This window comes from Syngnathus leptorhynchus, chromosome 2 (genome assembly GCF_054491065.1).
Source record: "Syngnathus leptorhynchus isolate UIUO chromosome 2, UIUO_Slep, whole genome shotgun sequence".
Classification (NCBI taxonomy): Eukaryota; Metazoa; Chordata; class Actinopteri; order Syngnathiformes; family Syngnathidae; genus Syngnathus; species Syngnathus leptorhynchus.
The window spans coordinates 22272713-22297230 of NC_141196.1; the positions used below are offsets into that span (position 1 = coordinate 22272713).

At 42.3% G+C, this 24518-nt stretch overlaps 3 protein-coding genes across 12 annotated transcripts in view; 2 read left to right on the forward strand and 1 right to left on the reverse strand.

Moving 5' to 3' along the window:
- Positions 1-12559, reverse strand: part of csnk1a1 (casein kinase 1, alpha 1) — a 29186-nt gene extending 16627 nt beyond the window's left edge. Inside the window, exons 1-4 of one of the 3 annotated variants that reach the window (XM_085906520.1) lie at positions 11799-12559; positions 11465-11571; positions 4095-4221; positions 3540-3638 (exon numbers count right to left, since the gene is read on the reverse strand). In XM_085906520.1, the coding sequence (XP_085762646.1) occupies positions 3540-3638; positions 4095-4221; positions 11465-11571; positions 11799-11921 (456 nt within the window). In that variant the 5' untranslated portion in view covers positions 11922-12559. The remainder of the gene's footprint in view (positions 1-3539; positions 3639-4094; positions 4222-11464; positions 11572-11798) is intronic. The other 2 variants (XM_085906519.1, XM_085906521.1) reach the window with 2 other exon arrangements.
- A 1376-nt stretch (positions 12560-13935) lies between these two features.
- On the forward strand, positions 13936-14877 carry LOC147061267 (trypsin inhibitor ClTI-1-like). 3 transcript variants are annotated; one of them, XM_085906529.1, is made up of 4 exons: positions 13936-14096; positions 14226-14304; positions 14576-14671; positions 14745-14877. In XM_085906529.1, exons 1-4 carry the CDS (start codon positions 14054-14056, stop codon positions 14791-14793), a joined length of 267 nt encoding a protein of 88 aa, XP_085762655.1. In that variant the 5' UTR covers positions 13936-14053; the 3' UTR covers positions 14794-14877. The 3 variants fall into 3 exon arrangements, with proteins under 3 accessions (XP_085762655.1, XP_085762654.1, XP_085762656.1); XM_085906528.1 differs by having other exon boundaries at positions 14226-14293; positions 14562-14671; XM_085906530.1 differs by having other exon boundaries at positions 14092-14139; positions 14226-14293; positions 14562-14671.
- A 2632-nt stretch (positions 14878-17509) lies between these two features.
- LOC147061268 (storkhead-box protein 2-like) overlaps positions 17510-24518 on the forward strand; it is a 47744-nt gene continuing 40735 nt past the window's right edge. The window contains exons 1-2 of one of the 6 annotated variants that reach the window (XM_085906504.1): positions 17510-18292; positions 18392-18479. In XM_085906504.1, coding sequence (XP_085762630.1) covers positions 18140-18292; positions 18392-18479 — 241 coding nt within the window. In that variant the 5' untranslated portion in view covers positions 17510-18139. Of the gene's footprint in view, positions 18480-24518 lie in introns of all 6 variants that reach the window. The other 5 variants (XM_085906508.1, XM_085906503.1, XM_085906507.1 and 2 more) reach the window with 5 other exon arrangements.

Below are 24518 nucleotides of genomic sequence, written 5' to 3' on the forward strand. Positions count from 1 at the left end.
GCATTCATGCCTTAGCGACGAGACTAACAGTGTATCGCTATGTCCAGATGAAGGCCACCGCCGGTGGAGAGAACGCCCTGAAGTCACATGTGACGATAAAGTATACTGTACTGACTCTTTAATTTATTCATTTCAAAACAAGAAAACGACTTTTAAACGTAAGCTATCATTATTAAAGGAAAATGAAGAAACTCAAGTGGCCGCGAAACCTCGTGAAATGATGAAATTTCTGCGATAAAATAATTAATTTACGCATTTTTGAAAACCCGCGATACAGCGAAGCCGCGATAGTTGAAGCCGCGAAGTAGGAGGGATTACTGTATTGTGATATATCGTTGAAGATTTCTGACAATATATTGTGAATGACTTAGATATGCATTGTGATATTGTTGAGATATTTCTAAACTAGTTTATTAATTGATTTACTTTTATTCGGGGTGAGATATTTGACCGAATGCGTAACGCTTTTATTTACATGTCTTCGTCGCTAAATTTTACGAGTAAAAATTAAATACTGAAGGGCAAAGAATTGTAAAACACTCCATCTTTAATTTATCCATTTGTTGAAAGTTATGAAAACCAAAAGTTAATATATTTGGTGTGTATTCTTAGAATTTTTCGTCTGGTTGATCGGTAATCTTTTTTTTTTTATTTCAAATATCAGCCCACATGCAGTTAATCTATAGTTGCTGTGAATGTACAACAGGCACGCGCGCGCGCGCACAGACACGCACAGACACGCACGCACGCACAGACACGCACGCACGCACGCACGCACGCGCGCGCGCGCGCGCGCACACACACACACACACACACACACACACACACACACACACACACACACACACACACACACACACACACACACACACACACACACACACACACACACACACACACACACACACACACACACACACACACACACACACACACACACACACACACACACACACACACACACACACACACACACACACACACACACACACACACACAAAAAACACACACAAAAAACACACAGCATGAAAGCAATGTGAATTGCAAAACCGAGGTGTGCTGTATAAAGGTGTACTATCTCTAGCGGAGCAGCATTGTACTATTGCTAGGCCAGAGGAAAGCCACTTCTTACAAAAGGCACATGGCAGCCTGTCTGCGTGGAGTTCATCCTACAGCACCCGGAGGGTTGACAGACTGAGAAAATTCTCTGCTATGTTAAGACATATACTGGGCAAATGGAATTTGTCATGTTTGGAGGAAACCGGAACTGCGTGACACCTGGCCATTACTATCCTAACTATCAAGCATGGTGGTGGCAACATCATGCTAGTAGGATGTTTTTCAGCAGTAGGCACAGGGAGATTAGTCAGGATTTGGTGAAAGATGCATCCTAGATGAAAATACATTTCCATAGTTTAGTTATGCGGTATGAGGCGTAGCTGTGTAGAGTAGCGCAAATGGTAGCCAAGCGGCGCTAATGCGAGCCGGCACAACCATGCTACCTTCTTCCACTTCAACAGGGACTCAGAGTTGGCCCTTGAGTCATTAAAAAAGAAAAAAAGCAAGTTCTTTTTTTTTTTCTTCCTGTGGGTGTGCCAAAGCGAGCAGGACTGCTTTACCATGACAATCGGTGAGCTATGTTGCTTGTGTCTTGAACCTTACTATTGAAGGAAAAATGCCCATTAAGACAGTAAAAGGATAACTTGTATCTTCAATAGCAGATGCCACTTCATCACAAAGCTGGCAAATGACACTTGTCAAGCAGCGCCGCAGCAGTCCTATAATTAGCTTGCGGATCTGTGCATGTGGCACATGTAGCAGTCACATCACCAAACATCCTCCAAAATCAGACCAGCTTGTTTAGAATTGCATTTTTTAAAATATTTGCCCCAAAACATGCACATTGGAATCTCTGATTGGTAATTTTATTTATTTTGTGATTGCATTTATTAACATAGGTAATGTTTCCAATTGGAATAGAGTTAAAATGTAAATAGAGTATTAATTTCAGAAGTTATACTTTTCCCACTTATATTACGGTATTACGGTGTACTTTACTATTCAGGAAAAATAGGCTGGCTGATATTTGCCTTTTTACATACAGTACGGTATACTTTAGGAACTGCATCACGTGGTGGATATTTTGGTCTTGTGGTATCCATGGTAAATGTAAACAAGGCTGTGTAATCACGGGGTCAACGCGTGTAAAAATAGCTAGAAAGGGAAGGGGCTGTACGGGAAAATGACAAGACCACAAAGCTTTGCTCATACAGTGACGAGCGGGATCTTGTACTGTTGCCGAACACTTAGCCAGACTTTCACAACCACCTCCGTCAGGGGTCACCAATTCCAGTCCTCGGGGTCCGGTGTCCTGCATGTTTTGTATCTTCCTGTTGCTGTTATATTTGACCAGTTCTTTATCTACGCTAATACTAACTACCAGGAGGCTGCCTTGTCAGTTTAACTAATGTATGGCAGAAAGATCAAGACACAGGTTGGAGCCTTCTCTGCAAGATTGCGTAAGAAGTTCTAACCCCCACTTATACTTGTAGCCACCCACCTGCAAAGGGCGACTGCCTCGCATGCGTGATATTGTGTGAACTTGCAGTCTTAACTGAAATCAACTAATATGTATGTGCAAAGAGTGTCAGAAAAGAGAAGGCCAGTGGAAGCAAGAGAAGGGTCACAGCTAGATAACGGTATAGCTCAAGCTACCTATCTAATCACGTGTGCCAAGTCGAAAATTGGTTCATAAGTAGATGCATAAAAATTGCGAGGCTCCGGTTTGTATCTTGAAAAGTTCGTAAGTATAGGCGTTTTTAACTAGAGGTAGTACTTACTGTACTAGCTAACAGATAATCCTTTCTTTTCATGCTTAGAGGAAGATTGCATATCTTATAAATCAAATTGGCAAACCATAAGTGCTAAGTGACAGACACGGAAAACCATCTGGAGCACCATGTAAGTATTATGGGGCTACCGCTGAAACCGTAAATGGGCTTCCCACTTGTATAGTGCTTTTCTACCGCCGGAACTTACAAAGAGGATTAGATCAGGTGATTCTTCCTGGATTGTTTTGTCTTTTTGACTTGAAGATGAAAACCAAACCTTTTTGACTGAAGACAAGACCACACATAAGACTTATTGGAACCTGAGAAACAATGAAGAGCATTTCGCATAACAGAATGCATTATCTTTGTTAATGAATAAACCACCTGTTTACAAAAAATGTCTTGATTTATGTTCATGGGCTTTATGTATTTTCTTTCTTTCTATTTCTTGAGGAGTTTTGTAAAAAACAATTTAGATTTCTCTTCACACATTGAAATCAGAAAATCAGTAAATCAGCTGCTAATCATGTTATATGCAAACATGACAAAAAATGTCATGGGACCACCCTAATGTATGGGGTTAACTAATGTATTTTCCAGCAGGACATTTAGGTCCTGTATATTTTAAATTTTTAACATTTATACTGCAAAGTTGACATGCCATTTATAGCGTAGATCTCAACAATAAAATTAACTTGCACGTCTTACCTTGTTACAATGGCGGCCGATGCCCATGAGAAAGTTGTCTGGTTTGATATCTCTGTGGATGAAATTCTTTGTGTGTACATATTCAATTCTGCTGATCATCTAAAACAAAAACAAGGGCAATGAGTGATGATTTTCAGTATTGTTGGTTACCATATTGTATTTATTCTGTCACTTTTACTCACGAGTACAGCTGAGTAAACAAACATGCACTTATAACCAAGGGCAAAATCTGATCGTGGCCTGTCAGCATGTGTATACAGCTTATGTACTCTAATATGCCTTCCAAAAAAAAAAAATTCTTCTGAAGACTTCACACACATACACAACCATGCACAAAATATAGGGATATTCAGACAATACTTGCCGTGAATTTTTCCATTTGGCTTCTTGTTAGAGAACAAGAAGTTGTGTAAAAAGTAATGAAACACTGAACCCCTGGAAATGTGTATTGAAAATTTTAGGCCAAATTAAGTTGCCTTACAAAAGCACCTGAATGAAAGCTGACTATCCCCAACTTCTGGTGAGTGGTGAATGAATTGTGCGAGCATTGCCTACCTGGTCTGCAAGCATAAGGACTGTTTTCATGGTGAAGCGTCGAGAGCAGAAGTTGAACAGGTCCTCGAGGCTGGGACCAAGCAGGTCCATGACTAGGACATTGTAGTCCTTCTCTTGCCCATACCATCTAAATGGGGGGGAGAACATCAGGTTAAGTTTCTAGCATGTACAATGGCTGAATCTGCTTTATCAGCTCAATGTTTGCCCATTTTACCACACCACTGCTCTTCTAACTCTAATGCCGACAACCTTCACAGTTTTCTCCCAACATGGGTATCATGAACACAGGTCCCAATTTTGTTGTATAGCTGTTGTACAATGACCGTACAGGCATTCTATTCTATCCTTAACTTCAATTATGCATGTTCTTTGGCAACTGTGATTCCTATAATGTTCTACACTGCCAAGAAACATAAGCAATCATTCTGAAAATATGAGATGGCTTTCTTGTCATGCTGTACATTTGTACATTAGTGTGTTTCTTTTCATTAACTTCTACCGGCTGTCTACTCATTAGGTACATTACCGTTTAGACGATACAAAATTTCTTCTCCGTTGATATTTGGTTTAAAATCTTTAAAATCATTCATATGAGGCTCTGCAACAGGTGTATAACACCACCTCTATTTATTTGGTGTTTCAAAGCATCTGCCCTGATCGAGCCACACTGCAAGGCGCTGAACTAGTGCACATCAATGCGCGTCGGCTGCCGGGGATTACATCAAGCACGCAACAGAGATAATGGTGACAAAGAAGAGCAATGTGTTCACTTGTGTTGGAACACTTTGGATTTTGCAAGAAATATTGTCTTGACAAGACAGTTGCAGGATACAACCTTTGCACATTCATGCATTTACTGTGTTGTGCCCGGACACCAAGCCATGTCTTCTCACCCTGTGTTTCCTGTGTTTTTATCTAATTGCTGCGGATTGCTAGTGTACACCAGTTCGAATGAGTAAGCGTGGATAGCACTTGCAAAATGCATCTCGGCCAGTAATCTTTAAGCCTAATGACCGCTAACCTTAAGAGCATTCAGAAATTCACTGACGCCCGTGCACTACTCAGAATGTGTGTGTTGGGAGCCAGAGAGGCCGCACCTCTCCCGATCCATTTTTAGAGCGTAGTCAGCACAGGGAAGGAGTGGGGGTTGAGTGTGCGCACCGGCACTCCATTTTTGTTGCAATCTAAATTTTTGGAGCAAAAACTTCAGCAACGCACTGAATTTTTGAACAGCCAAGGTGTACCAGTGCAAGATCTGAGTATACTTTTCAACGTACCATTGGGTTCTTGGTCATATGATGCTACACATGTACCAGAAAGAGTGGTGGACAAATTTCCAACATGGTGCCACCCCTAAGGTTGATGGATTATTATTTTTAACTCTTGTTCTACAAATGTAATAAGCATAAAACCAGGTTTTAGTGTTGCTTACAAATACAGTGTATTCTGTATTCAGTGTATGCTTTAAGAACAAACATTTGGTGTTTTTTGATTTTCAATAGTAAATTATGTTTTAATAGCAAAGATGTTGTCTGTTTTACAATAAAATCTATTGATGTTAAATGTCTATGTACATTCAAATGTAAGAATAGGCATGATAAAAAAAGTGATAACATAACCTGAATATTATTCAGTATATGAAGGCCCCTCTTCCCTGCTCTCTGTATCATCAACCAAAAGGAAAACACCATGCAAGGGATTTTATAGCCAATACAAAGCACACTGATACATTGATTCGACTTACATCATTAAAGGTTGAATTTATAATTTAACATAATCTAACAGTCTTATTCTTAGCTTAACCTGGCACTTTTGCAGGCCTCCATGCCAAAAAGAAAAATCTAACATACATGATAAGGCACGTTTTGCCAGCCCCCATGGCAAAAAGGAAAATCAACAATACATAGAGGCTACCAGGGACGCGCACACACAAACGCACTCACTAAAATCAGTTACCTCAACAATAGCAGCACTATTGGCTTTAACATTCACAACTAGATTGTATGTGATTGTTTCTCTTTTTCTCCTCAGAAAAGGCAAATACTGTAAAATGAAAAAGGGGTAAGTCATCAGACATTTCAAATGTAAACACACTGTTTTTTAATAGGCGTATAAAGGCCTATTTCCAGCAACCATCGACTCCAGTGTTTTCATGGTCCCTTGTGATTGCTAATTGTGTTTGAAGGCGAATAGATTATTAAAATCCCTTGTGCAATTATGTTAGTTTTTATGGAAAACACTAAATTGTCTGGGTGACCCAAAACTTTTGAACGGAAGTGTATGCATGGATATAACCAGGTGGGACATAATGCACGAGAAAACAATGCTTAAAAGCTATGAAAAGAAAACGCGTGACCCAAGTAGTATTTGGTGGCACTGAAAGTTTGAAATGTCACTTCCTAAGTCAATTTTTGAATGACTTTGTACTTTGACTTTGCCATTGTTGTTCTTTACTTAAATGACATCACACTTAGGGGTTTGTCATTCGCCAGGATCTCACTTTGGGAAAATGACTATGGTATTTTTCACACCAATAGGCGCACTTAAAAGCCTTTAATTAACTCAAACATCGAACGAGCACCTTTTAATAAATTGCGCCTCTTGTTTGGACCGAATTCCAAAATCTGTAAATGTTATGGGGCTGCCTCCACAGGGATGTAATATGTAGATCTAATATGTAAACCCAATGAGCCCATCAGAGGACATTACGTTTTGGGGAGCTCAAGATCAGGAGATGCTTTGAGAATAATTGTCAATTGTTTGTCTATGTGAAGCCCTTTGAGACTGCTTGTGTTTTAGGGCTATACAAATAAACTTGACTTGACTTACATAAAATACGTAGACCAAGGCGGTGAACCAGAGGTAATACGTATAGTACGTACCTTCGCCACCATTGAGAAATATTATCGGTTTGTGCAAAGCAAATAGCATTAGGACCCGCTAAAATGGCATCAACAAAGAGACATGATTACGAGGTACAATTTAAGCTTTCAAGAAAGCCATCATTTAATGGCAAACTTGTCCAACTGTTTATTTTGGATAGAAGAGTAGGACTTTGGTGGCTTTGTGTATGAATATCGATTCACAATAATGCGAGTACAGTAGACTACATGGTTGAATTTAAAATTACAACCAAACTCACATTCTTGCTCGAGTTGGCCTCCTAATTTTGCTTGGCAAGTGGGGAACCTGTACTGTACTCAATCTCAGCTGCTTCCAAACCTTTTGCAACATTTTACAGCCATTGGTCTACTTGTCTGATAGACTTCTTTGATAGTTGTCAGTTTTACTTCACGATGAGATTGTTCTTGATCTATGTACGAAGTCACTCAAACTCTTATCAGTTGTTTCTCATTTTAAAATGGGTTCTGGCTGTGAGAACCTCCACAGGAAGAAGCAATAAAATGTCTATATGAAGAAGCAAGTAGGGAAACAGTCAAGAAAGCCAAGGTGGAAAGATAAGCCATGACAGGTTTAAAAGGTAAGCCAGGTGGTGGTATGAGTGGAGGAGGGGCAGCAAGACCAGCAGGGTAGACAGGCTTAGGCTAGACTTTGCTGAAACAAGGAAGTTTGTGCTACCAACAAAAACACCTGCTCGAATATTGCTTCAATGACAGACACACATGCACGCAGGCATTAGCTAAACTAGCATCAGCATCTCACTTTGTTGCAGCTCAGTTGGCCGTAGGGTTCCAGAATGGGTGGCGATTGCTGTTTGGAATTGTATTGTTGACATCCAAGTTCGACTGCTGTAGTAATCTCAATAATCAGTCTTGTAATTCATGTCTATACGGTGTAGCAGAGCGTTGTGTGATGAGGTGGCACATCAGAATTCTTTATTACGTGGATGACACACAGTAATCCAAGATGGAAAGAAACTACATTCGAAAACTGGTTAAATGGTTGTGAACGAATCCAAGTATTACTTGTAACACTCTTATTTTCCTTCTACAAGTTTGAATTATACTTATACTTAATGAAATTAATGAGTCAATTATTAATTTCATATCCATACTCAACCAGGATTGACAAGAGGAATATGCTACTTCCTTTGAACCCAAATGAAATTCCATACAGATTTGGCCTGTGGTTTAGTTGTAATTGGAATACAAGGCTCCATGTAAACCTGGTAAAACCAGTGATTACTTTTGTGTTTGATCTGTATTGGACTTTGCAAACAGTTGATTTTACTGGGTGAAATTTTCAAAATTTCCCTAAATTTTGTGACATGTTGGAGATAAACACTTAATGAATCGTAATTTGCTTGTGGTTTTTTTGCACTCCATTTGAAGCCTTGTCCCTTTCTTGAAAAATAAATGGATAGAAAATTAACATTTGTTTAAATGTGATAAATGAATTATTTGGAAAATATGAACTCAGATTAATCAATTATTTAGGAAAAATTGGTGGGTGAAAATGTTACACTAAAGTCACGTGACCATAAATTATTGTATTGGTAGCGTAAAACCCCTGATCAGAACATTCCCAATACATACACGTGAAGCCACTTGTGTACCGACATGTAGAAAATGCCTTTAAGTGCCTGACATGCCTCCTTCTGCAGATCTGCAAGAGAAAGATGGCTTCAAGCTGAGCCGCGCTCACTGCCGCCCCTTTGCTCCTTGTTTAAAAGCATGACATGCAAAGTGTCATACAGAACGTTTTGGGATTTTTTTTTTGTCAACAGCGACGACAAAGCCCCTCTGTAAAGCTTGTTTTAAAACTACCGGTGCTTGAGGTGGGAACATGTGAGATCTGGCAAAGCAACTCACTAAACAGCATCCTGTGACAGGTTGAGACGCACTTTTACATTCCCCTTAAAAAAGCAGGGGTGTGAAATATTTTGTTCCCAATTTGTATAACTTGACACGGCAGTCGACAAGTTGGGAGCGGGCTACTTGTAGATGTATGCACAAACATGCATTCATTAGCAATTAAACTAGCATACTTGCTTCACAGTAATGGCGAAAATGTATTGTCATATTGCCTACATAAACAATCAAGTCAACGGCAATTATTTCTTGATAATTTTATGTTCTGTGCAGCACACTACTCGAAACAGTGTTCTGAAAAATGTTTTGATTGCGGAATATTCATTTAAGTGGGAAAATTCTTATCGCAGAAGGCAGTCTCAGGTCACAACCAATCACTGCTTACCAGAACAGTGAAAACGGCTTACCAATGGCAATTGTGAAAAAAGCACTGAAAAGTAGCTTTTGGAGGGGGAGGGGGGGTATTTTTGTATGCGTGTGTGTGTGCTTTGTTCTTTAACAATATCATGACAATAGCCTAAAATTAGCTTACATGTAACATCATGTTACTTTCTAAACCCACATGCTTGTAAAAGTAAAAACGTAACTGTGTTTTTTTGTTTCGATGTGCTCCTTTAAGGTTCCTAGCGCCACGACCTCCATAGCTGATCAAATCTTGACAGAGAATACACAAAACCTAAAGATGCCGTCGCGGCAGGCAGGGGATTGCTCACGAGTCGCCGAGGATAACGTTGCCTGGCCAGCTGGCCGGCCACTCGCCCCCTATATAAAAAAAAAACAATTTTCTCGACGGATGTACATGATTAACTAAAACAATACTTTCGACGGAAAAGAACACGGAAATCTGCGGATCCGCGGAAAATTCTCATCCCTGAGTTTTATGAAGCTGAGCCGTGATTGGTTGTGACCTGAGACTTGGCAACTGTGATTTCATTTTGTGTCGACAGCAAAATGGCCACCTCTAGAGATGGACAAAAAAAAAATGTATTGGTTAATTTTACTGCTTACCTCATATTCCACAAATGCAATATTAATAAATTTTGGTATTGTGACAACACTAAGAGCCTAACTGCCTTACACTGTATGCTAGCATTTAGCTAGCGGACATTTATTTAATTGTCATGACTTCTGTATGGAACAACAGCTTGGAGTGACAAATAACTTTATTTGAGAACATTGTGCCGAATTTAGTTACTCTTGAATGTAGCTTGATGATACGTTAAATTCATTTGCCTCCTACACAGCAGTAACACTCTGCAACTGACTTTGAATTGATTATTCAACTAACATCCACGAGCTAAACGCTACCATACAGTAAAAGGCAGATATGCTCATCAAAATAAGCACTAATGTTTTGATGAATTATGACTCTTCAAACAACATCATGGGGGAAGTGCAGGGTGTCATACTCGTATTTTCTTGAATGACAATGAATACAGGAAACAATCTCCCGTCTCCATTTTTGTGAAGCTGTCCTCAAACTGCGAACTGACCGGTATTTGTGGCTAGCAACCATAGCAACAGCTTAGCTTGTGGTCACCTGTGGTCATCGATTGCTGTCAAATCTCTGGTTTGTAATGATTTTCGGTAATCTTAGAGAAGCCCCCATCCTCCTGACTATTAACACCGAACAATGGCAAATGTACAAGGTATGACCGATGGCAAATAATGCTATGTTTGCGAGGCTGTCCTTTCAATGTGTCCGCCAGCAATGCATCGTGGGAAATGCAGAAATAGGCTGAACCCGTCTATAATCGATGAACTTAAAGTTTCAATTTAAAGACAAGCCACACAAACTCTTGTATGTGTTATATTTATTCATATAAATATTAGTTTCGTGAGTCTCTTGATTACATTTAAATGCATTGTACTTACTTGCTTACAATGGGCAGTGAAAAGTTCATTATCCAGTGTTGTCAATTTGGGAAAATCCCATTTGTGTATATTTATCAACAATTTGGGTCTTACATCCACGAATATTTATCAAACATTTTGCTCCGGCTCACCTAGGTCAACAACACAAAATGGATGGCTATTGGACTCTTAACAACTTTGAATGCCCTCATGTCTATGTGATTATGGCCGTTTGCGCCACTCTCGGGAACAATAAAATATGAAAACAAAGTATAAGCTCTCATAATAAAATACGAAAATAATGATACAATTAAAACACTCAACGATACGTTAAGGTTGTTTGTTGTGTTCCGCCGCCATTTTCTAACCGAGGAGGGAGACATGTTGAGAGCGAGGACAACAAAAGAGGAGCGGCCATTTCCACACATAGCAGCCTTTCCTCGCCCCTAACAGCTGTTAGGCTCGAGAAAACAACCCACTCTCCGGGCACACTTTAATGACACGACCACGGTTCTGACAACGAGAAACAATCTAACCGTGATTGCGTAGGGAAATAAAATGACGGTCATTTCCTAGCGGCGATTGTGAAATCATCTTTAAGACGCATTTAAGTAATGCAGACAGGCAGGCCTTGTACCTATACCGAACATATGATCATTAAACTACACGACGTGTGCTAATCGACGACTGCTAAAGAAAGTGTAGATGAACAAGAACGACACAAAGTGACAAGAAATTCCTTACCGTATGTGTGGAATCCCGACACCACCTTGTAGAATCTTGTACAGCTTACTTTCGTATAATAACTGTGGATGCCTGGCTTTCTGTGACTCCAATTTTACCGCTACCTCCTAAAAACGACACACGGATTAGATGGCAGTTAGTTTGTATCTTAAAATTAAAGTTGACTTTGAAGACAGATATGTCGCTACTGAAAAGTAAAGCAAATGAGTTTGTTTGCGTGGCGAGGTTACCGCTGTGGCTAACTGAACAAATCTTGCGTAAAATCAATTGACGTTCTCATCCTTCATTGCTACGTTGACAAATAATATACGTACTCAGTAATTATGACTATTACCTCTCCATTTGTGACGTTGATGGCCAAATATATGTCGCCGAAAGACCCAGATCCAATTTTCCGCACAAGCTTGTATTTCCCACCGACAATAAATTCGGCTTTGGAGCCACTGCTGCTCGCCATAATATCCACCAAATGACGATCGGCACTCGGTTAAGTTCAGGAAATTGTTTTTTTTTTTGCTTTCTAACCAAACACTCGGAGAAACATAAATGTAATCCTGATTCTGTTGGCGAACATGGACGAGTGGTCGCTAAAACTTAGGAACCAGCTCTTGCGCAAATTACAAGAAAACCATAATAGTACCCATCCACAAAAGATCTTCGTTAAAATACGAATTCCTTTAGGAAACACTGTATGACGCGGTGGTCACAACGTATAAATCGATGTAACTCTGAAAGATCGCACGGCCTTGTACGAGCAGCCAGTCACAGCTAACTCGAAAAAAACAGCTAGTAAAGACGAGCGGCTAAAAGCTAGCGATGTCGCAAGGACCGTCGCTTAAGACGAAAAAAAACCCCCGACCTCCACACACTGAGGGTTAAAAAAAAAAAGCTCAAATAGTCACGCTTCGGATGATAATATTGTTCTATCCGAATATTTCAGTCCTTAATATCTAGCGGGCTAACTCAAGGGTCGCAACCGTTGGTCCACAGTGCAACCCACTCAATCCTCCATCTTGTCTTCTCTACCCTTTCGCTCTGGTTTCCGTTGGAAAAGATTTGCCTCGGTTTGATAGCCCGTGGCGCATTCAGGCGCTATCGGAAATAATGGCGTTCTCTCGCACGGTGGCTTTCTATGGGATTTTATCCGAGTTTATCGAAATATTTAAAATTAACATGTTTGAGTATCAACTATATCATAACAATTGATTAAAATATGTCATTGAACGAAAATTTCTTTTTCGTGGATAGTAAAACGTGGTTCGAACTAAACCTGCATAGGTCAAAAAGAAATATATGTTATTTCAAGCCTTGTCATGTAATAAGCAAAACAGGCCATATAACGGATGACTACACTGCAAAAAGAAATCGTTAAATCAAATTTAAACCAAAACTTTCAAATAAGGTTCAGTTTACAAATAAAACGACGACGTAGACTTGTAATGTACAACAACCACTCTAATGGCGCCACCTTCTGGCACTTTCTATTTACTCTACAATCCCAAACAACAGTTCTCGACAGAAAAGCGCTACTAAAATACATGAGAAACTGGACAGAGCAGTCTGGGCAATTTCTGTAGGCCCCTTTTAAGTGTAGTAACTGGGATGTTTTTGTTGAGCCACGTGGGGAAAGATTTAGATGTAACAAGTTCTTAATGGATGAAAAGGGGTGAAAATAACCTGTACCTAGGTTATTAGTAATTAGTTATTAGACTTACCTAGGTTATTAATAATTAGTTATTAGTGATTAGGCTATCAAATGTAATAACTATTGCAAATCATTGATACTATAAAAATGTAAATTTAATTGAATTACCTCTAAAATACCCAAAAATATGGAAATAGTCAATTGATTCTAGCATCATATAGGTCTCCCATGTAGTGTGTGCATGTACATGGTCACGAATAGCACACAACAAACTAGTTTGTTTCTGAAAAGTCAAATTTTGTTTGACAATTTCAGTGTGAGATTATATGCATCAGCTTTATTTCACGTGCAACGCAATACTGTCGATTGCAGGTAGCAAACTCAAGGCCCAGGGGCCAGATATGGCCCACCACATCATTTTATGTGGCCCGCAAAGACAAATTGTGCATCATCGTGTGTCATTACTAGAATTGAAAATTGTCTTGTCTTTTAATAATATATATATTTTTAAATATTTGACCAGTTTTTACTCTTCTGATTTGAAAATGAGTTTTTTATCAGTTTGTTTTGTAGCTTTTACTGTATATAATATGAGGTGCTCATACATTTATTTGAGTTGACTGTCATTATGGCCCGCCGAAAGAAGCTATGACTACAATGTGGCCCGCAAAATAAATGAGTTTCACACCCCTGCTGTAGATGTATGCAATTTGGCCATATCTTACAGTGGTGTTGTTTTTTTCTCACATGTCCCAGCTGGCTCACAAAAAATACTGACGGACAGTGTTTTCGTTTCAGTTAAATATTTGTTTTTCTTTCACAAGGTTGTGTGCCTCCTCGCCTTGGAAATACAACCAATCAGGGACAGCTCCAAACTACTTGTGCGTTTTGAGTGGGAAATCACACAGCTGTTATCCATCAGACACTGCAACGACATAGAAGAAATGAAGTTTGTTGTGCTGCTCTCTTTTGTCCTGCTACTTTCTGGTAAGATCATTTATGGCTGTGAACATACTGACTTTTTCCCCAGGTATCCCTCCCCCTGTAATAGAATTTTAGACCATTTAAGAAAATGTACTGTATCGCAAGTAACGTGTTGTGTGTCTGTCTGTGTAGTCCAAACCCAGCAAGTGGTGGCTCTGTCTACAGAAAGTAATCCACGAGTTCAAGGTGGACTCATGGAGGTGAGGGAAAGGTGTTTTTTTTTCCAATAAGCTATTCTACACACCACAACATTGTAGACACTTGCACAATCTAACAAAGTCCACGGCAAAAGGTGTATTTAAAAAAGAGCGGCCTTTACTAAAAACACACTACGCACAATAGGCTATGACCAAAGCTGACAATGCCTGATTTTATTTTTTTAAATCTTCATGTGAGAGATATGTCAGAAATACACTATTCTAAGATTTGTCTGCGAGAGTAAGCAAATCTTACTACATCTGTGTTGAGCCTGCCTGTGATAGGTATGAAGCAGGGGTTTGCACTAAGGAGATGGATCCAGTTTGCGGCAGTGATGGGCATACCTACTCCAATGAGTGTGTTCTCTGCCAGGAAAATAGGCATGTATTGGTCTTGCTCATGTACGCACGCACACATATATCATGTGCTGAAATGATATTTTGCCACCAACAGGATGAAGAAGAAGAATGTGGAGGTGGCCAGCAAGGGATGGTGCAACTGAATGCGGTGCACATTAGTGTGTAATAGACTGATTCTATAACAGAAATCATGCTTATTCAATAAAACTATGAACATTAACCCAGAACTCGGTCCATTTCAACATTCTGGGGTGTTATGCACCCCCACCACCAAACACAGCGGTTGACCATCGCATCCTGGATTAGATCATAATCCACAATGTTACAAATTATGCAGGATGCATTTAGAAGAATGCATAAATGCAAAATACAGAAATTGCAATTGGGGCTTCGGCTGCTATATAGAAAGATTGTGTGACCACCATTACCTCAACCTGTTTGAGTACCTCCGTTGTATTCTAATAAAGGAAGCTTTTAGTGTACAGTAATCCCTGGCTACATCGTGGTTAATTTATCGTGGCTTCACAACATCGCAGAATCTTTTCCAAATTAAAAAAAAAAATCAAAAATTCAAAATAAAACTTCTAAATTGAGGAATTATGGCACGAAAGTTGCCCACACGCCAGCAGAAGGCAGGGAGTGCCCACAATTGCACCTGTACCTTTTTATATAAAAAAAAAGGTTATAAGAGTTCTAAAAACATAGTTACAGTGTTGTACCTTGTTATAAAAACCTGTTATAATAATAAGAGTTCTAAAAACATATTTACAGTATGTCCACTTGTACCTTATCATAAAAAAGTTGTTATAATAATAAAAGAGTACTAAAAACATATTTACAGTATGTATACTTTCGTTATATCTACATGTTACAACACACACACACACACACACACACACACACACACACACACACACACACACACACACACACACACACATCGCAGATTTTTTTCCAAATTAAAAATCAATAAAAAATTAAAAATAAAACTTCTAAATTGACGAATTATGGCACGAAAGTTGCCCACACGCCAGCAGAAGGCAGGGAGTGCCCACACAATTGCAGTACGTACACTTGAACCTTTTTATAATTTTTTTTTTATAATAAGAGTTCTAAAAACATATTTACAGTGTTGTACCTTATTATAAAAAATGTTATGAGTTCTAAAAACATATGTACAGTGTATACACTTATACCTTGTTATAAAAAAGCTCCATCCATCCATCCATCCATCCATCCATCCATCCATCCATCCATCCATCCATCCATCCATCCATCCATCCATCCATCCATCCATCCATCTTCTTCCGCTTATCCGGGGTCGGGTCGCGGGGGCAGCAGCTTTAGGAGGGACTCCCAGACTTCCCTCTATAAAAAAGTTGTTATAATAATAAAAGAGTTCTAAAAACATATTTACAGTACGTATACTTTCGCTACATCGAAATGTTACACACACACACACACACACACACACACACACACACACACACACACACACACACACACACACACACACACACACACACACACGTATCTTATTAATATTCATATTATTTTCTGTATGTCATTTTTATTATGTATTAATATAGTATTTACATGTTTGGAACTATTATTTAATGTTCTAATGACAACATATGCACTTATATGGTTTAATATACACTTATTGATACACAAAAACATTTATGTATGTTAAAAATGAGAGGGTGGCACTACTTTGCGGACTTTCACATATCGCGGGTGGTCTTGGAAGTCTGAATTTTGGATCTCAAAGCAGCCAAACTAAACTGGGCAAAACAATTTAAGGTTGTATGAGTACATCACATCCTTCTTGTTAACCTTGGGTTTATTTGTCACACCTATGAAAGCCTATGAAAAATAATACATTCAATTCAGAATAAAAAAGTAAAATGGAATCAAAAGTGTAGTGTTTTAGCCTCAAAGTCCTTCACCCTAAGGATGACACAAAACTGCTGAACAGTGAAATCAGAAACTCATTTTGTGCATTTTTCCCCTCAAAAGAAACAGTACAAATTTTAAAATATGTTTGCCCTGCCTATCGTTCCAAATTTGCCAAAAATAATAGGTCCACTCATGTTAGAATACTATCAAACAGTGCAAGCACAACTAAGTCATGCCTGCCATCTACATGTGGGTGGTAATATTACCACTTAAAACAGGAATTGTCAATCGGTGGTCCGCTGCCCCCTAGTGGTCCGGGGCGGCATTGCAGGTCTGCAAAATTGGAAATGGAAAATAATTGTAACATTTTTAAAAACAAAATAGATGTATTATTTAGACTTTATTAACTTTCCAGCTGATGTTGTGAATATTTACCCATCCCAATTGTGTCAAATGTAGATAAGATTCCCAAAATAGACATACAGATGCAACTAAGTAACCTATAAAGGTGTATCTTCCTTCGGTGCTAAACAAAATAATATTCCGCCAAAGCAGTCGTCCCCGAGTTGCCTCTTGGTTATAATGGTGGTCCTTTGGACAAAAACTGTTAAACCCCTTTTTTAAAACATATACATTCAGTTTAGGTGCATAATCCAGTGGTACCCTGCTATTTGTGAGGGATAGATCTCCATGATTGACGGCCCGTGTAAATGCATTGGGGAACATTTTGTTTTATTGTGAACATGACACGTGGGCCTCCTCTTGCTCATCCCTGATATTAGGCAAGACGTCATCAACAAATATTTTGATTACCGGCGTGGAGAGGCATAAAAAGCTTTTTTGGGTTGTTGGTGGTCAGAACAAAAAATATTTCACCGTACTGCACTTTACAGTAATTCTTTTACAGTCTTAATTTGAAAATGTATCCGGGATGAATTGCTATTTCTGGTCAACATCCTCTTGACGCAACCTCCGTACCTGGATGAGGCGGAACCGTACCTCAGCAGTGTCCTCGCCCACCCACGGCTCGTACCAGGCACCTTACGGAGCTCAGACCTTCCCTCGGAGGTTTTCCACCTGCATCGTAAATTGTGACTCAAAAGCAGCTGGCGTCCCACCGCACTTGATGCTGCCAGAACGAGAAAAGGGGGTGGGGGGAGTCGCCGCATCTGTTGCCTGGGCGAATTTATTAAATGCTAGCATTCAGCTAGCTGCATTCAACGGTAACGCCGTGGGTTTTATTTGAAAAATCAGTTAAATGACGAATGACATCTCGTGGTTCTGGTGGATTGCGCTCCACGTGACAATTTGGTAAATAATGGACCCACTAAATGGTGTCCAAAAACCTGTCTAAAGGCGAGGGCGGACCTGAATGAGTTGGAATGGATTTGGTGTGAGGCTGCGAGGAGGTAACGGCAGCTAGGCTGCTAGCTTGATGGCAATTGACTTGTGCGAAGGATGTCATGCGGCTACTGTACAGCATCGTTGCTGCTAGCTAACATGGACTTGATGTTGCCCATCGAGCTCGATGCAGTTGGAGAAAGATAAATAACGATGTTAACGCTGAAATCGGCAACCAGCTAGGCGAGCATGGAGTCCTTTCTGCAGATTGCTCCCCACTCTCTGGCCATCGTGCTGTCCAGGGTCGGTGCTGGGGAGGCAGTGGGGGCGGCCGGAGTGTCAGAAAGCGACGAGCTGCCGAGACACCACACCGGCTATGAGATATTTGCCGATTTCAAAGCGGTAAACACTCAGCATCACGTATGGAACCAACGGATTACCGAGGCTGTGTCCGAGACTTTCTTCCTGGGATGGATAGACGAGCATGTGCTGCTTATTCAGGGGAAGGAGGACCACCTGGAGGTATTGAGGGAGGGATGGATGCGGAGGTCCCTCAACCCGCCGAGGGGATTCACCATCAAATATCTGGGTAAGCCTTCCACGTTTTATCTGCCCTGCCAATAAAACTTTATCCTAAAAATGTATATCCTAGTTTTACATGACTTTGTCAATGGGCAAGTGGCATTTCAAGTCACAAGTGGCATTCGAGCATCTCTGCATATTTTGTCAGCCAGAAATAATGGTGCCTTTAATATTTATTTGTGTTTTTTAGCAATCGCTGAAATCAAATTTGGGGCAGAAAGGTAGAACAGTAGTTAGCACGTCCGCCTCGTAGTGCAGAGGTCCTGGGTTCCGACTCTGGCCTTTCTGTGTGGAGTTTGCATGTTGCTTGAGTGGGTTTCCTGTGGGTACTCCGGTTTCCTCCCACAGTCCCAAAACATGCATGATAGGTCGATTGAGCACTCCAAATTGCCCATAAGTGTGAGTGTGAATGGTTGTCTATGTGAGCCCTGCGATTGGCTGGCAACGGGTTCAGGGTGTCCCCCACCTACTGCCCCATGACTGCTCGGATAGGCTCCAGCACGCCCGCGACCCCCGTTGGGACAAGTGGTACATAAAATGGATGGGTGGATGAAATTGAATTTACCCCGAGTGAGAACTATCAAGAGGTGTTTTTGCCCACTCAAGAACCGTTACAGCTGTAGTACGTAACGTGTCAGCTGCATAGTATTTCAGCTGCCTCCACATATTCTTCATCTTCAAATAAATTTGGATGAGGGCTCATCAACTGTCTCTTTGGAATAGCTTACTGTGGTCCAATGTTTAGTTTTGCACTATTCTTGAGTGTTTTAGCTGCATCATTGCTTAAAACTGTGTTGTGGAATTTACTAATACCAAGATAAATTGTTATAGTTTAGTGGGGGTTTAGTGAGCCACCAGCTCAGTGGCCTAGTAGTAGAGTGTCCGCCCTGAGACTGGAAGGTTGTGGGTTCAAACCCCGGCCGGGTCATACCAAAGACTATAAAAATGGAACCCATTGCCTCCCTGCTTGGCACTCAGCATTTAAGGGTTGGAATTGGGCGGTTAGATCACCAAAAATGATTCCCGAGCGCGGCGCCGCTGCTGCTCACTGCTCCCCTCTCCCCCAGGGGATGGATCAAAATCACATGGGGATGGGTTAAATGCAGAGGACAGAGCCCTTTGAGACTGCTTGTGATTTAGGGCTATATAAACTTGACTTGATTGATTGATTGATAGTCTGTCATTTTTTTCCACCCTTAGAAAACTTGTCTTCTCACCTACATTCCTAACAGAATTAGAAGGCTTGCTTGAACAAAACTGCACACTCCTATTATCAGTGGAACTGGAATGTGAGACGCCAACAAGATCAGATTACAACGCTACACAGTTACCATACACCTCACTCATGACAATAAGGCTCCATGAACATGGATTTGAGCAGAGTCTGGTCATTTGGTACCGGGCCGCACAGAAAAAAAATATATATATATCGACGATGGCGAGTTTTTTTGTTATTCAGTTTTTTTTATAAATGTATTATTTATTTGTATATTTATATAAAGGCCGGTCCGTGAAAATATTTTCTGACATGTAACCGGTCCGTGGCGCAAAAAAGGTTGGGAACCACTGTATTAGAGATTTGCACCACCCTGTGGCAGAGTGCATTAATTAAATCTAAGTGGCAGACACAGGTTTCACACCCATACAATTTATGTAATTGAATTTAAGAACAGGTCAGGGCTTCAATAAGGGCTTACATCAGGTGATCAAACACGTCGCTGCTTACCCATCCGTCTTGGATTTTTGTTTTTTTTATATTTAAGAGGGAAAAAAGGGGAGGAGAATCTAATCAGCCTGTGGTGCCTCCCACCTGATGGCCAAACCACCACTGGCTGAGGCTACCTAGCTGATCCTAGTAGTAGCACTATACTTGTCTCAAAGACTAAACCGACCGAGCAAGTCTTCTAAGGACACACGCCCGTAACCTCAATTTGTAACCTGACAACCCTTTCTATGATCGGAAGCACTCACCTGTGCTGTGAGAGGGGAAACTCGAAGAAAAGATTTGTCGACATCTGGGTACTGCCAATCTGGCAGGGGGTTTCTCCCTATCTGCCGTAGTTGAAAAAAGTACTCCAGGCACTTGCTCAATTAGTAATGTCTAATATCCTGTCCAGTTTGTGTCTGTATCTCCATTACAGTATGTCCTTTCCATCAAAGTGAGATGTGAATTCATTTCGCATGTTGATGGATAAATACTAGTTTTATCACTACGCTCTGTTGTTAGTGATTGGCATGCTGGCGCTACTTTCTGCCAAGGTGGCTGTGTAAACAAATATCACATGACGTCCGGAGCTCTATTATATGTCCTAATATTTTAATAATTGAGCTTTTTTCACGACAGTTTTACTGCCTTCTGCGGGTTGCAAACGCACTAACACCTCTATGCTTAAACATGCAGTTCAGTAATTGTCAAAGTCAGCTTTATTGTCAATTTCTTCACGTTAAGACACACAAAGAGATCGAAATTACGTTTCCCACCGTCCCACGGTGACTAGACACATTACACAACACATATAAGCAAATAGCACAAAGAGTAAAAACGAATAGACAAGAGCGATGAATAATAAGCAAATAACCCAAATAAATAAACAATAAATACATAAATAGATAAATAAGAGGAGCAAAATGGAGCAAGCGTGCATACAGCAGACAGGCGGAATATAGCGCAAAAGAACAGGATGTCATGCAGCCGAGGGTGGAGGCGGGAGAGAATTCAGGATCCTGACAGCTTGGAGTACGAAGCTGTTGGCGAGTCTGGTGGTGCGGGAGCGCAGGCATCTGTACCTCTTCTCAGAGGGCAGAAGATCAAACAAAGAGTGAGCGGGGTGATTCACATCACACACAATCGCGGTCGCCTTGCGGGTGAGATGGAGGTGTAAACGTCCTTCAGGGAGGGGAGCTGAGCCCCAATGATCTTACTAGCAGTGTTCACTATGCGCTGCAGAGCCTTTATGTTGAATTCAGAGCAGCCACCACCCCACACAGCGATACAACTGGAGAGGACGCTCTCAATGGTGCCACGGTAGAATGTGGTCATGATGGCAGGAGGTTTGCTCGCCGGAGTTTCCGCAGAAAGTACAGGCGGCGCTGAGCTTTCTTAGCCAGCGACGCAGCGTTGGTGGTCCAGGAGAGGTCCTCACTCATGTGCATCCCCAGGAATCTGGTGCTGCTCACTCTCTCCACCACAGCACCATCGACAGTCAGCGGCAGGTGTTGGGCATGACCCTTCCGGAAGTCAACAACAATCTCCTTGGTCTTGCTGACGTTCAGCAGGAGGTTGTTGTCCCTGCACCATGTGGCCAGAAGGTCATCCTCCGACCTGTATTGGGTCTCGTCGTCCCCAGTCGTGTCGTCGGCCTATTTCAGCACGCGGTTGCTGCTGTAGGTTGCGGTGCAGTCATGCGTCAGCAGGGTGAAGAGCAGCGGACTGAGCACGCAGCCTTGAGGGGCCCCCGTGCTCAGCGTGATGCTGCCGGAGACATTGTCGCCAACACGTACTACCTGAGGCCGCTGACAGAGGAAGTCCAGTAGCCAGTTGCAAAGGCAGGTACTGAGGCCCAGCTTGTCGACCTTGCAGACGAGACTCTGTGGAACAATGGTGTTGAATGCAGAACTGAAGTCCACAAACAGCAATCTCACATACGAGTCTCTGTTCTCCAGGTGGGTGAGGGCAGAGTGGAGGGCAGAGCAGATGGCATCCTCAGAGGACCGATTGGCTCGGAAGGCAAACTGGAAGGGGTCTATGGTAGGGGAAGAACAGATCTGACGTGCGCCAAAAAAGCTGCTTAAAGCACTTCATGACGATGGGCGTCAGTGCCACAGGGCGGTAGTCATTGAAGCAGGAAGGAGCAGGATTTTTCGGCACAGGTATGATGGTGGCACACAGGACCATGCAATACCTTTGCAAATTGATCGGTAAACACTTGAAGTATACTACATGATCTTGTTTTTCCCAAGGGAAATATGTTTGCGGCAGCATTGTACGCTGTGATGGGCATTTTAAAAATGTTGCCATTCCGTCCTCCATGTTTCGTCCCTAACCTGAGCACCCTTTCATCATTATTCATAATATAGTTGTCCCCGTCCTCATCTGCACTGTCCTTGAAAAGGACTTCCGGCCCGCATCCGTCCATTATCAGTCCATAAAAACCCAAATAAAACTTACAGGCATGGCCAGAATTTACGGGTTATTTAAAAACTGAATAAAACACTGAAAAAAGGGACTCCCAGACATCCCTCACCCCAGCCACTTCATCCTGCTCATCCCGGGGGATCCCAAGACATTCCCGGGCGAGCTGAGAGACATAGCCTCTCCAGCGCGTCCTGGGTCGTCCACGGGGTCTCCTACCGGTGGGACATCCCTGGAACACCTCCCCAGGGAGGCATCCAGGAGGCATCCCGATGACATGCCCGAGACACCTCATCTGGCTCCTCTCAACATGGAGGAGCAGCGGCTCTACTCCGAGTCTCTCCCGGATTATCTCTAAGGGAGAGCCCGGACATCCTGTGGAGGGAACTCATTTCGGCCGCTTCTCGTTCTTTCGGTCACGACCTATAGTTCGTGACCGTAGGTGAGGGCAGGAGCGTAGATCGACTGGTAAATTGAGAGCGTTGCCTTTTGGCTCAGCTCTCTCTTCACTATGACGGACCGGTACAGAGTCTGCATTACTGCCGAAGCTGCACCAATCCGCCTGTGGATCTTGCTCTCCATCCTGCCCTCACTCGTGAACAAGACCCCAAGATACTTTAACTCCTGCACTTAGGGCAGGATCTCATCCCCGATCCGGAGAGGGCATTCCACCCTTTTCCGACCAAAACCATGGACTCGGATTTGGAGGTGCTGACCCTCATCCCGACCGCTTCGCACTCTGCTGCGAACCGCTCTAGTGAGAGCTGAAGATCATGGCTTGAAGAAGCCAACAGCACCATGTCGTCTGCAAAAAGGAGAGACGCAATGCTGAGGTCCCCAAACCGGACCCCCTCAACGCCTCGGCTGCGCGTAGAAATTTTGTCCATAAAAGTTATGAACAAAATCGATGACAGGCAGACTCCACCCCATACTCCCGAAGCACCCTCCACAGAACTTCCTGAGGGACACGGTCAAACTCCAAGTTCACAAAAGAAATGTGGACTGGTTGGGCGAACTCCCATGCCCCCTCAAGGATCCTGCCGAGGTTTTAGAGCTGATCCACTGTTCCACGGCCAGGACGAAAGCCACACTACTCCTCCTGAATCTGAGGTTCAATCTCCCGACGGACCCTCCTCTCCAACAACCCTGAATAGACCTTACCAGGGAGGCTGAGGAGTGTGATTCCTCTGTAGTTGGAACACACCCTCCCGAACCACCACCCCAGTCTGCCAATCCAGAGGTACTGGCCCCGATGTCCACGTGATGTTGCAGAGGCGTGTCAACCAGGACAGCCCCAAAACATCCAGAGCCTTTAAAAACTCCGGGCAGATCTCATCCACCCCTGGGGCCTTACCCTCGAAGAGTTTAACTACCTCAGTGACTTCACCTCCAGAGATTGAAGAGTCTACCTCAGAGTCTCCAGGCCCTGCTACTACAATGGAAGGCGTGTCGGTGGAATTGAGGAGGTCTTCGAAGTATTCTCCCCACCGACTCACGATGTCCCGAGTCGAGGTCAGCAGCACGCCATCTCCACTGTAAACAGTGTTGACGGTGCACTGCTTCCCCTTCTTGAGATGCCGAATGGTGGACCAGAATCTCCTCAAAGCCGTCTAGAACTCATTCTCCATGGCCTCGCCCAACTCCTCCCACGCCTGGGTTTATGCCTCAGCAACCCCTGAAGCCGCGTTCCGCGTGGCCATCTGGTACCTGTCAGCTGCCTCCGGAGTCCCATTGGCCAAAACGGCAATAAGTATGCCCACACCTGCTCGACGCCTCTCACCGTGGGCAACTCCAGAGTGGAAGAGAGTCCAGCCCCTCTTGAGAGGGCTTGTACCAGAGCCCAAACTATGTGTGGAGGCAAGTCCAATTATGTCTTGTCGGAACTGTTCTGCCTCACACACCAGCTCGGGCTCC

Bases quoted from the DNA above. Each gene is read 5' to 3' on its own strand.
- LOC147061267 (XM_085906528.1), top strand. From the start codon at position 14,054: ATGAAGTTTGTTGTGCTGCTCTCTTTTGTCCTGCTACTTTCTG. The intron at 14,097-14,225 runs GTAAGATCATTT...CTGTCTGTGTAG, and splicing joins TTTTGTCCTGCTACTTTCTG to TCCAAACCCAGCAAGTGGTG. The intron at 14,294-14,561 runs GTGAGGGAAAGG...ATCTGTGTTGAG, and splicing joins TTCAAGGTGGACTCATGGAG to CCTGCCTGTGATAGGTATGA.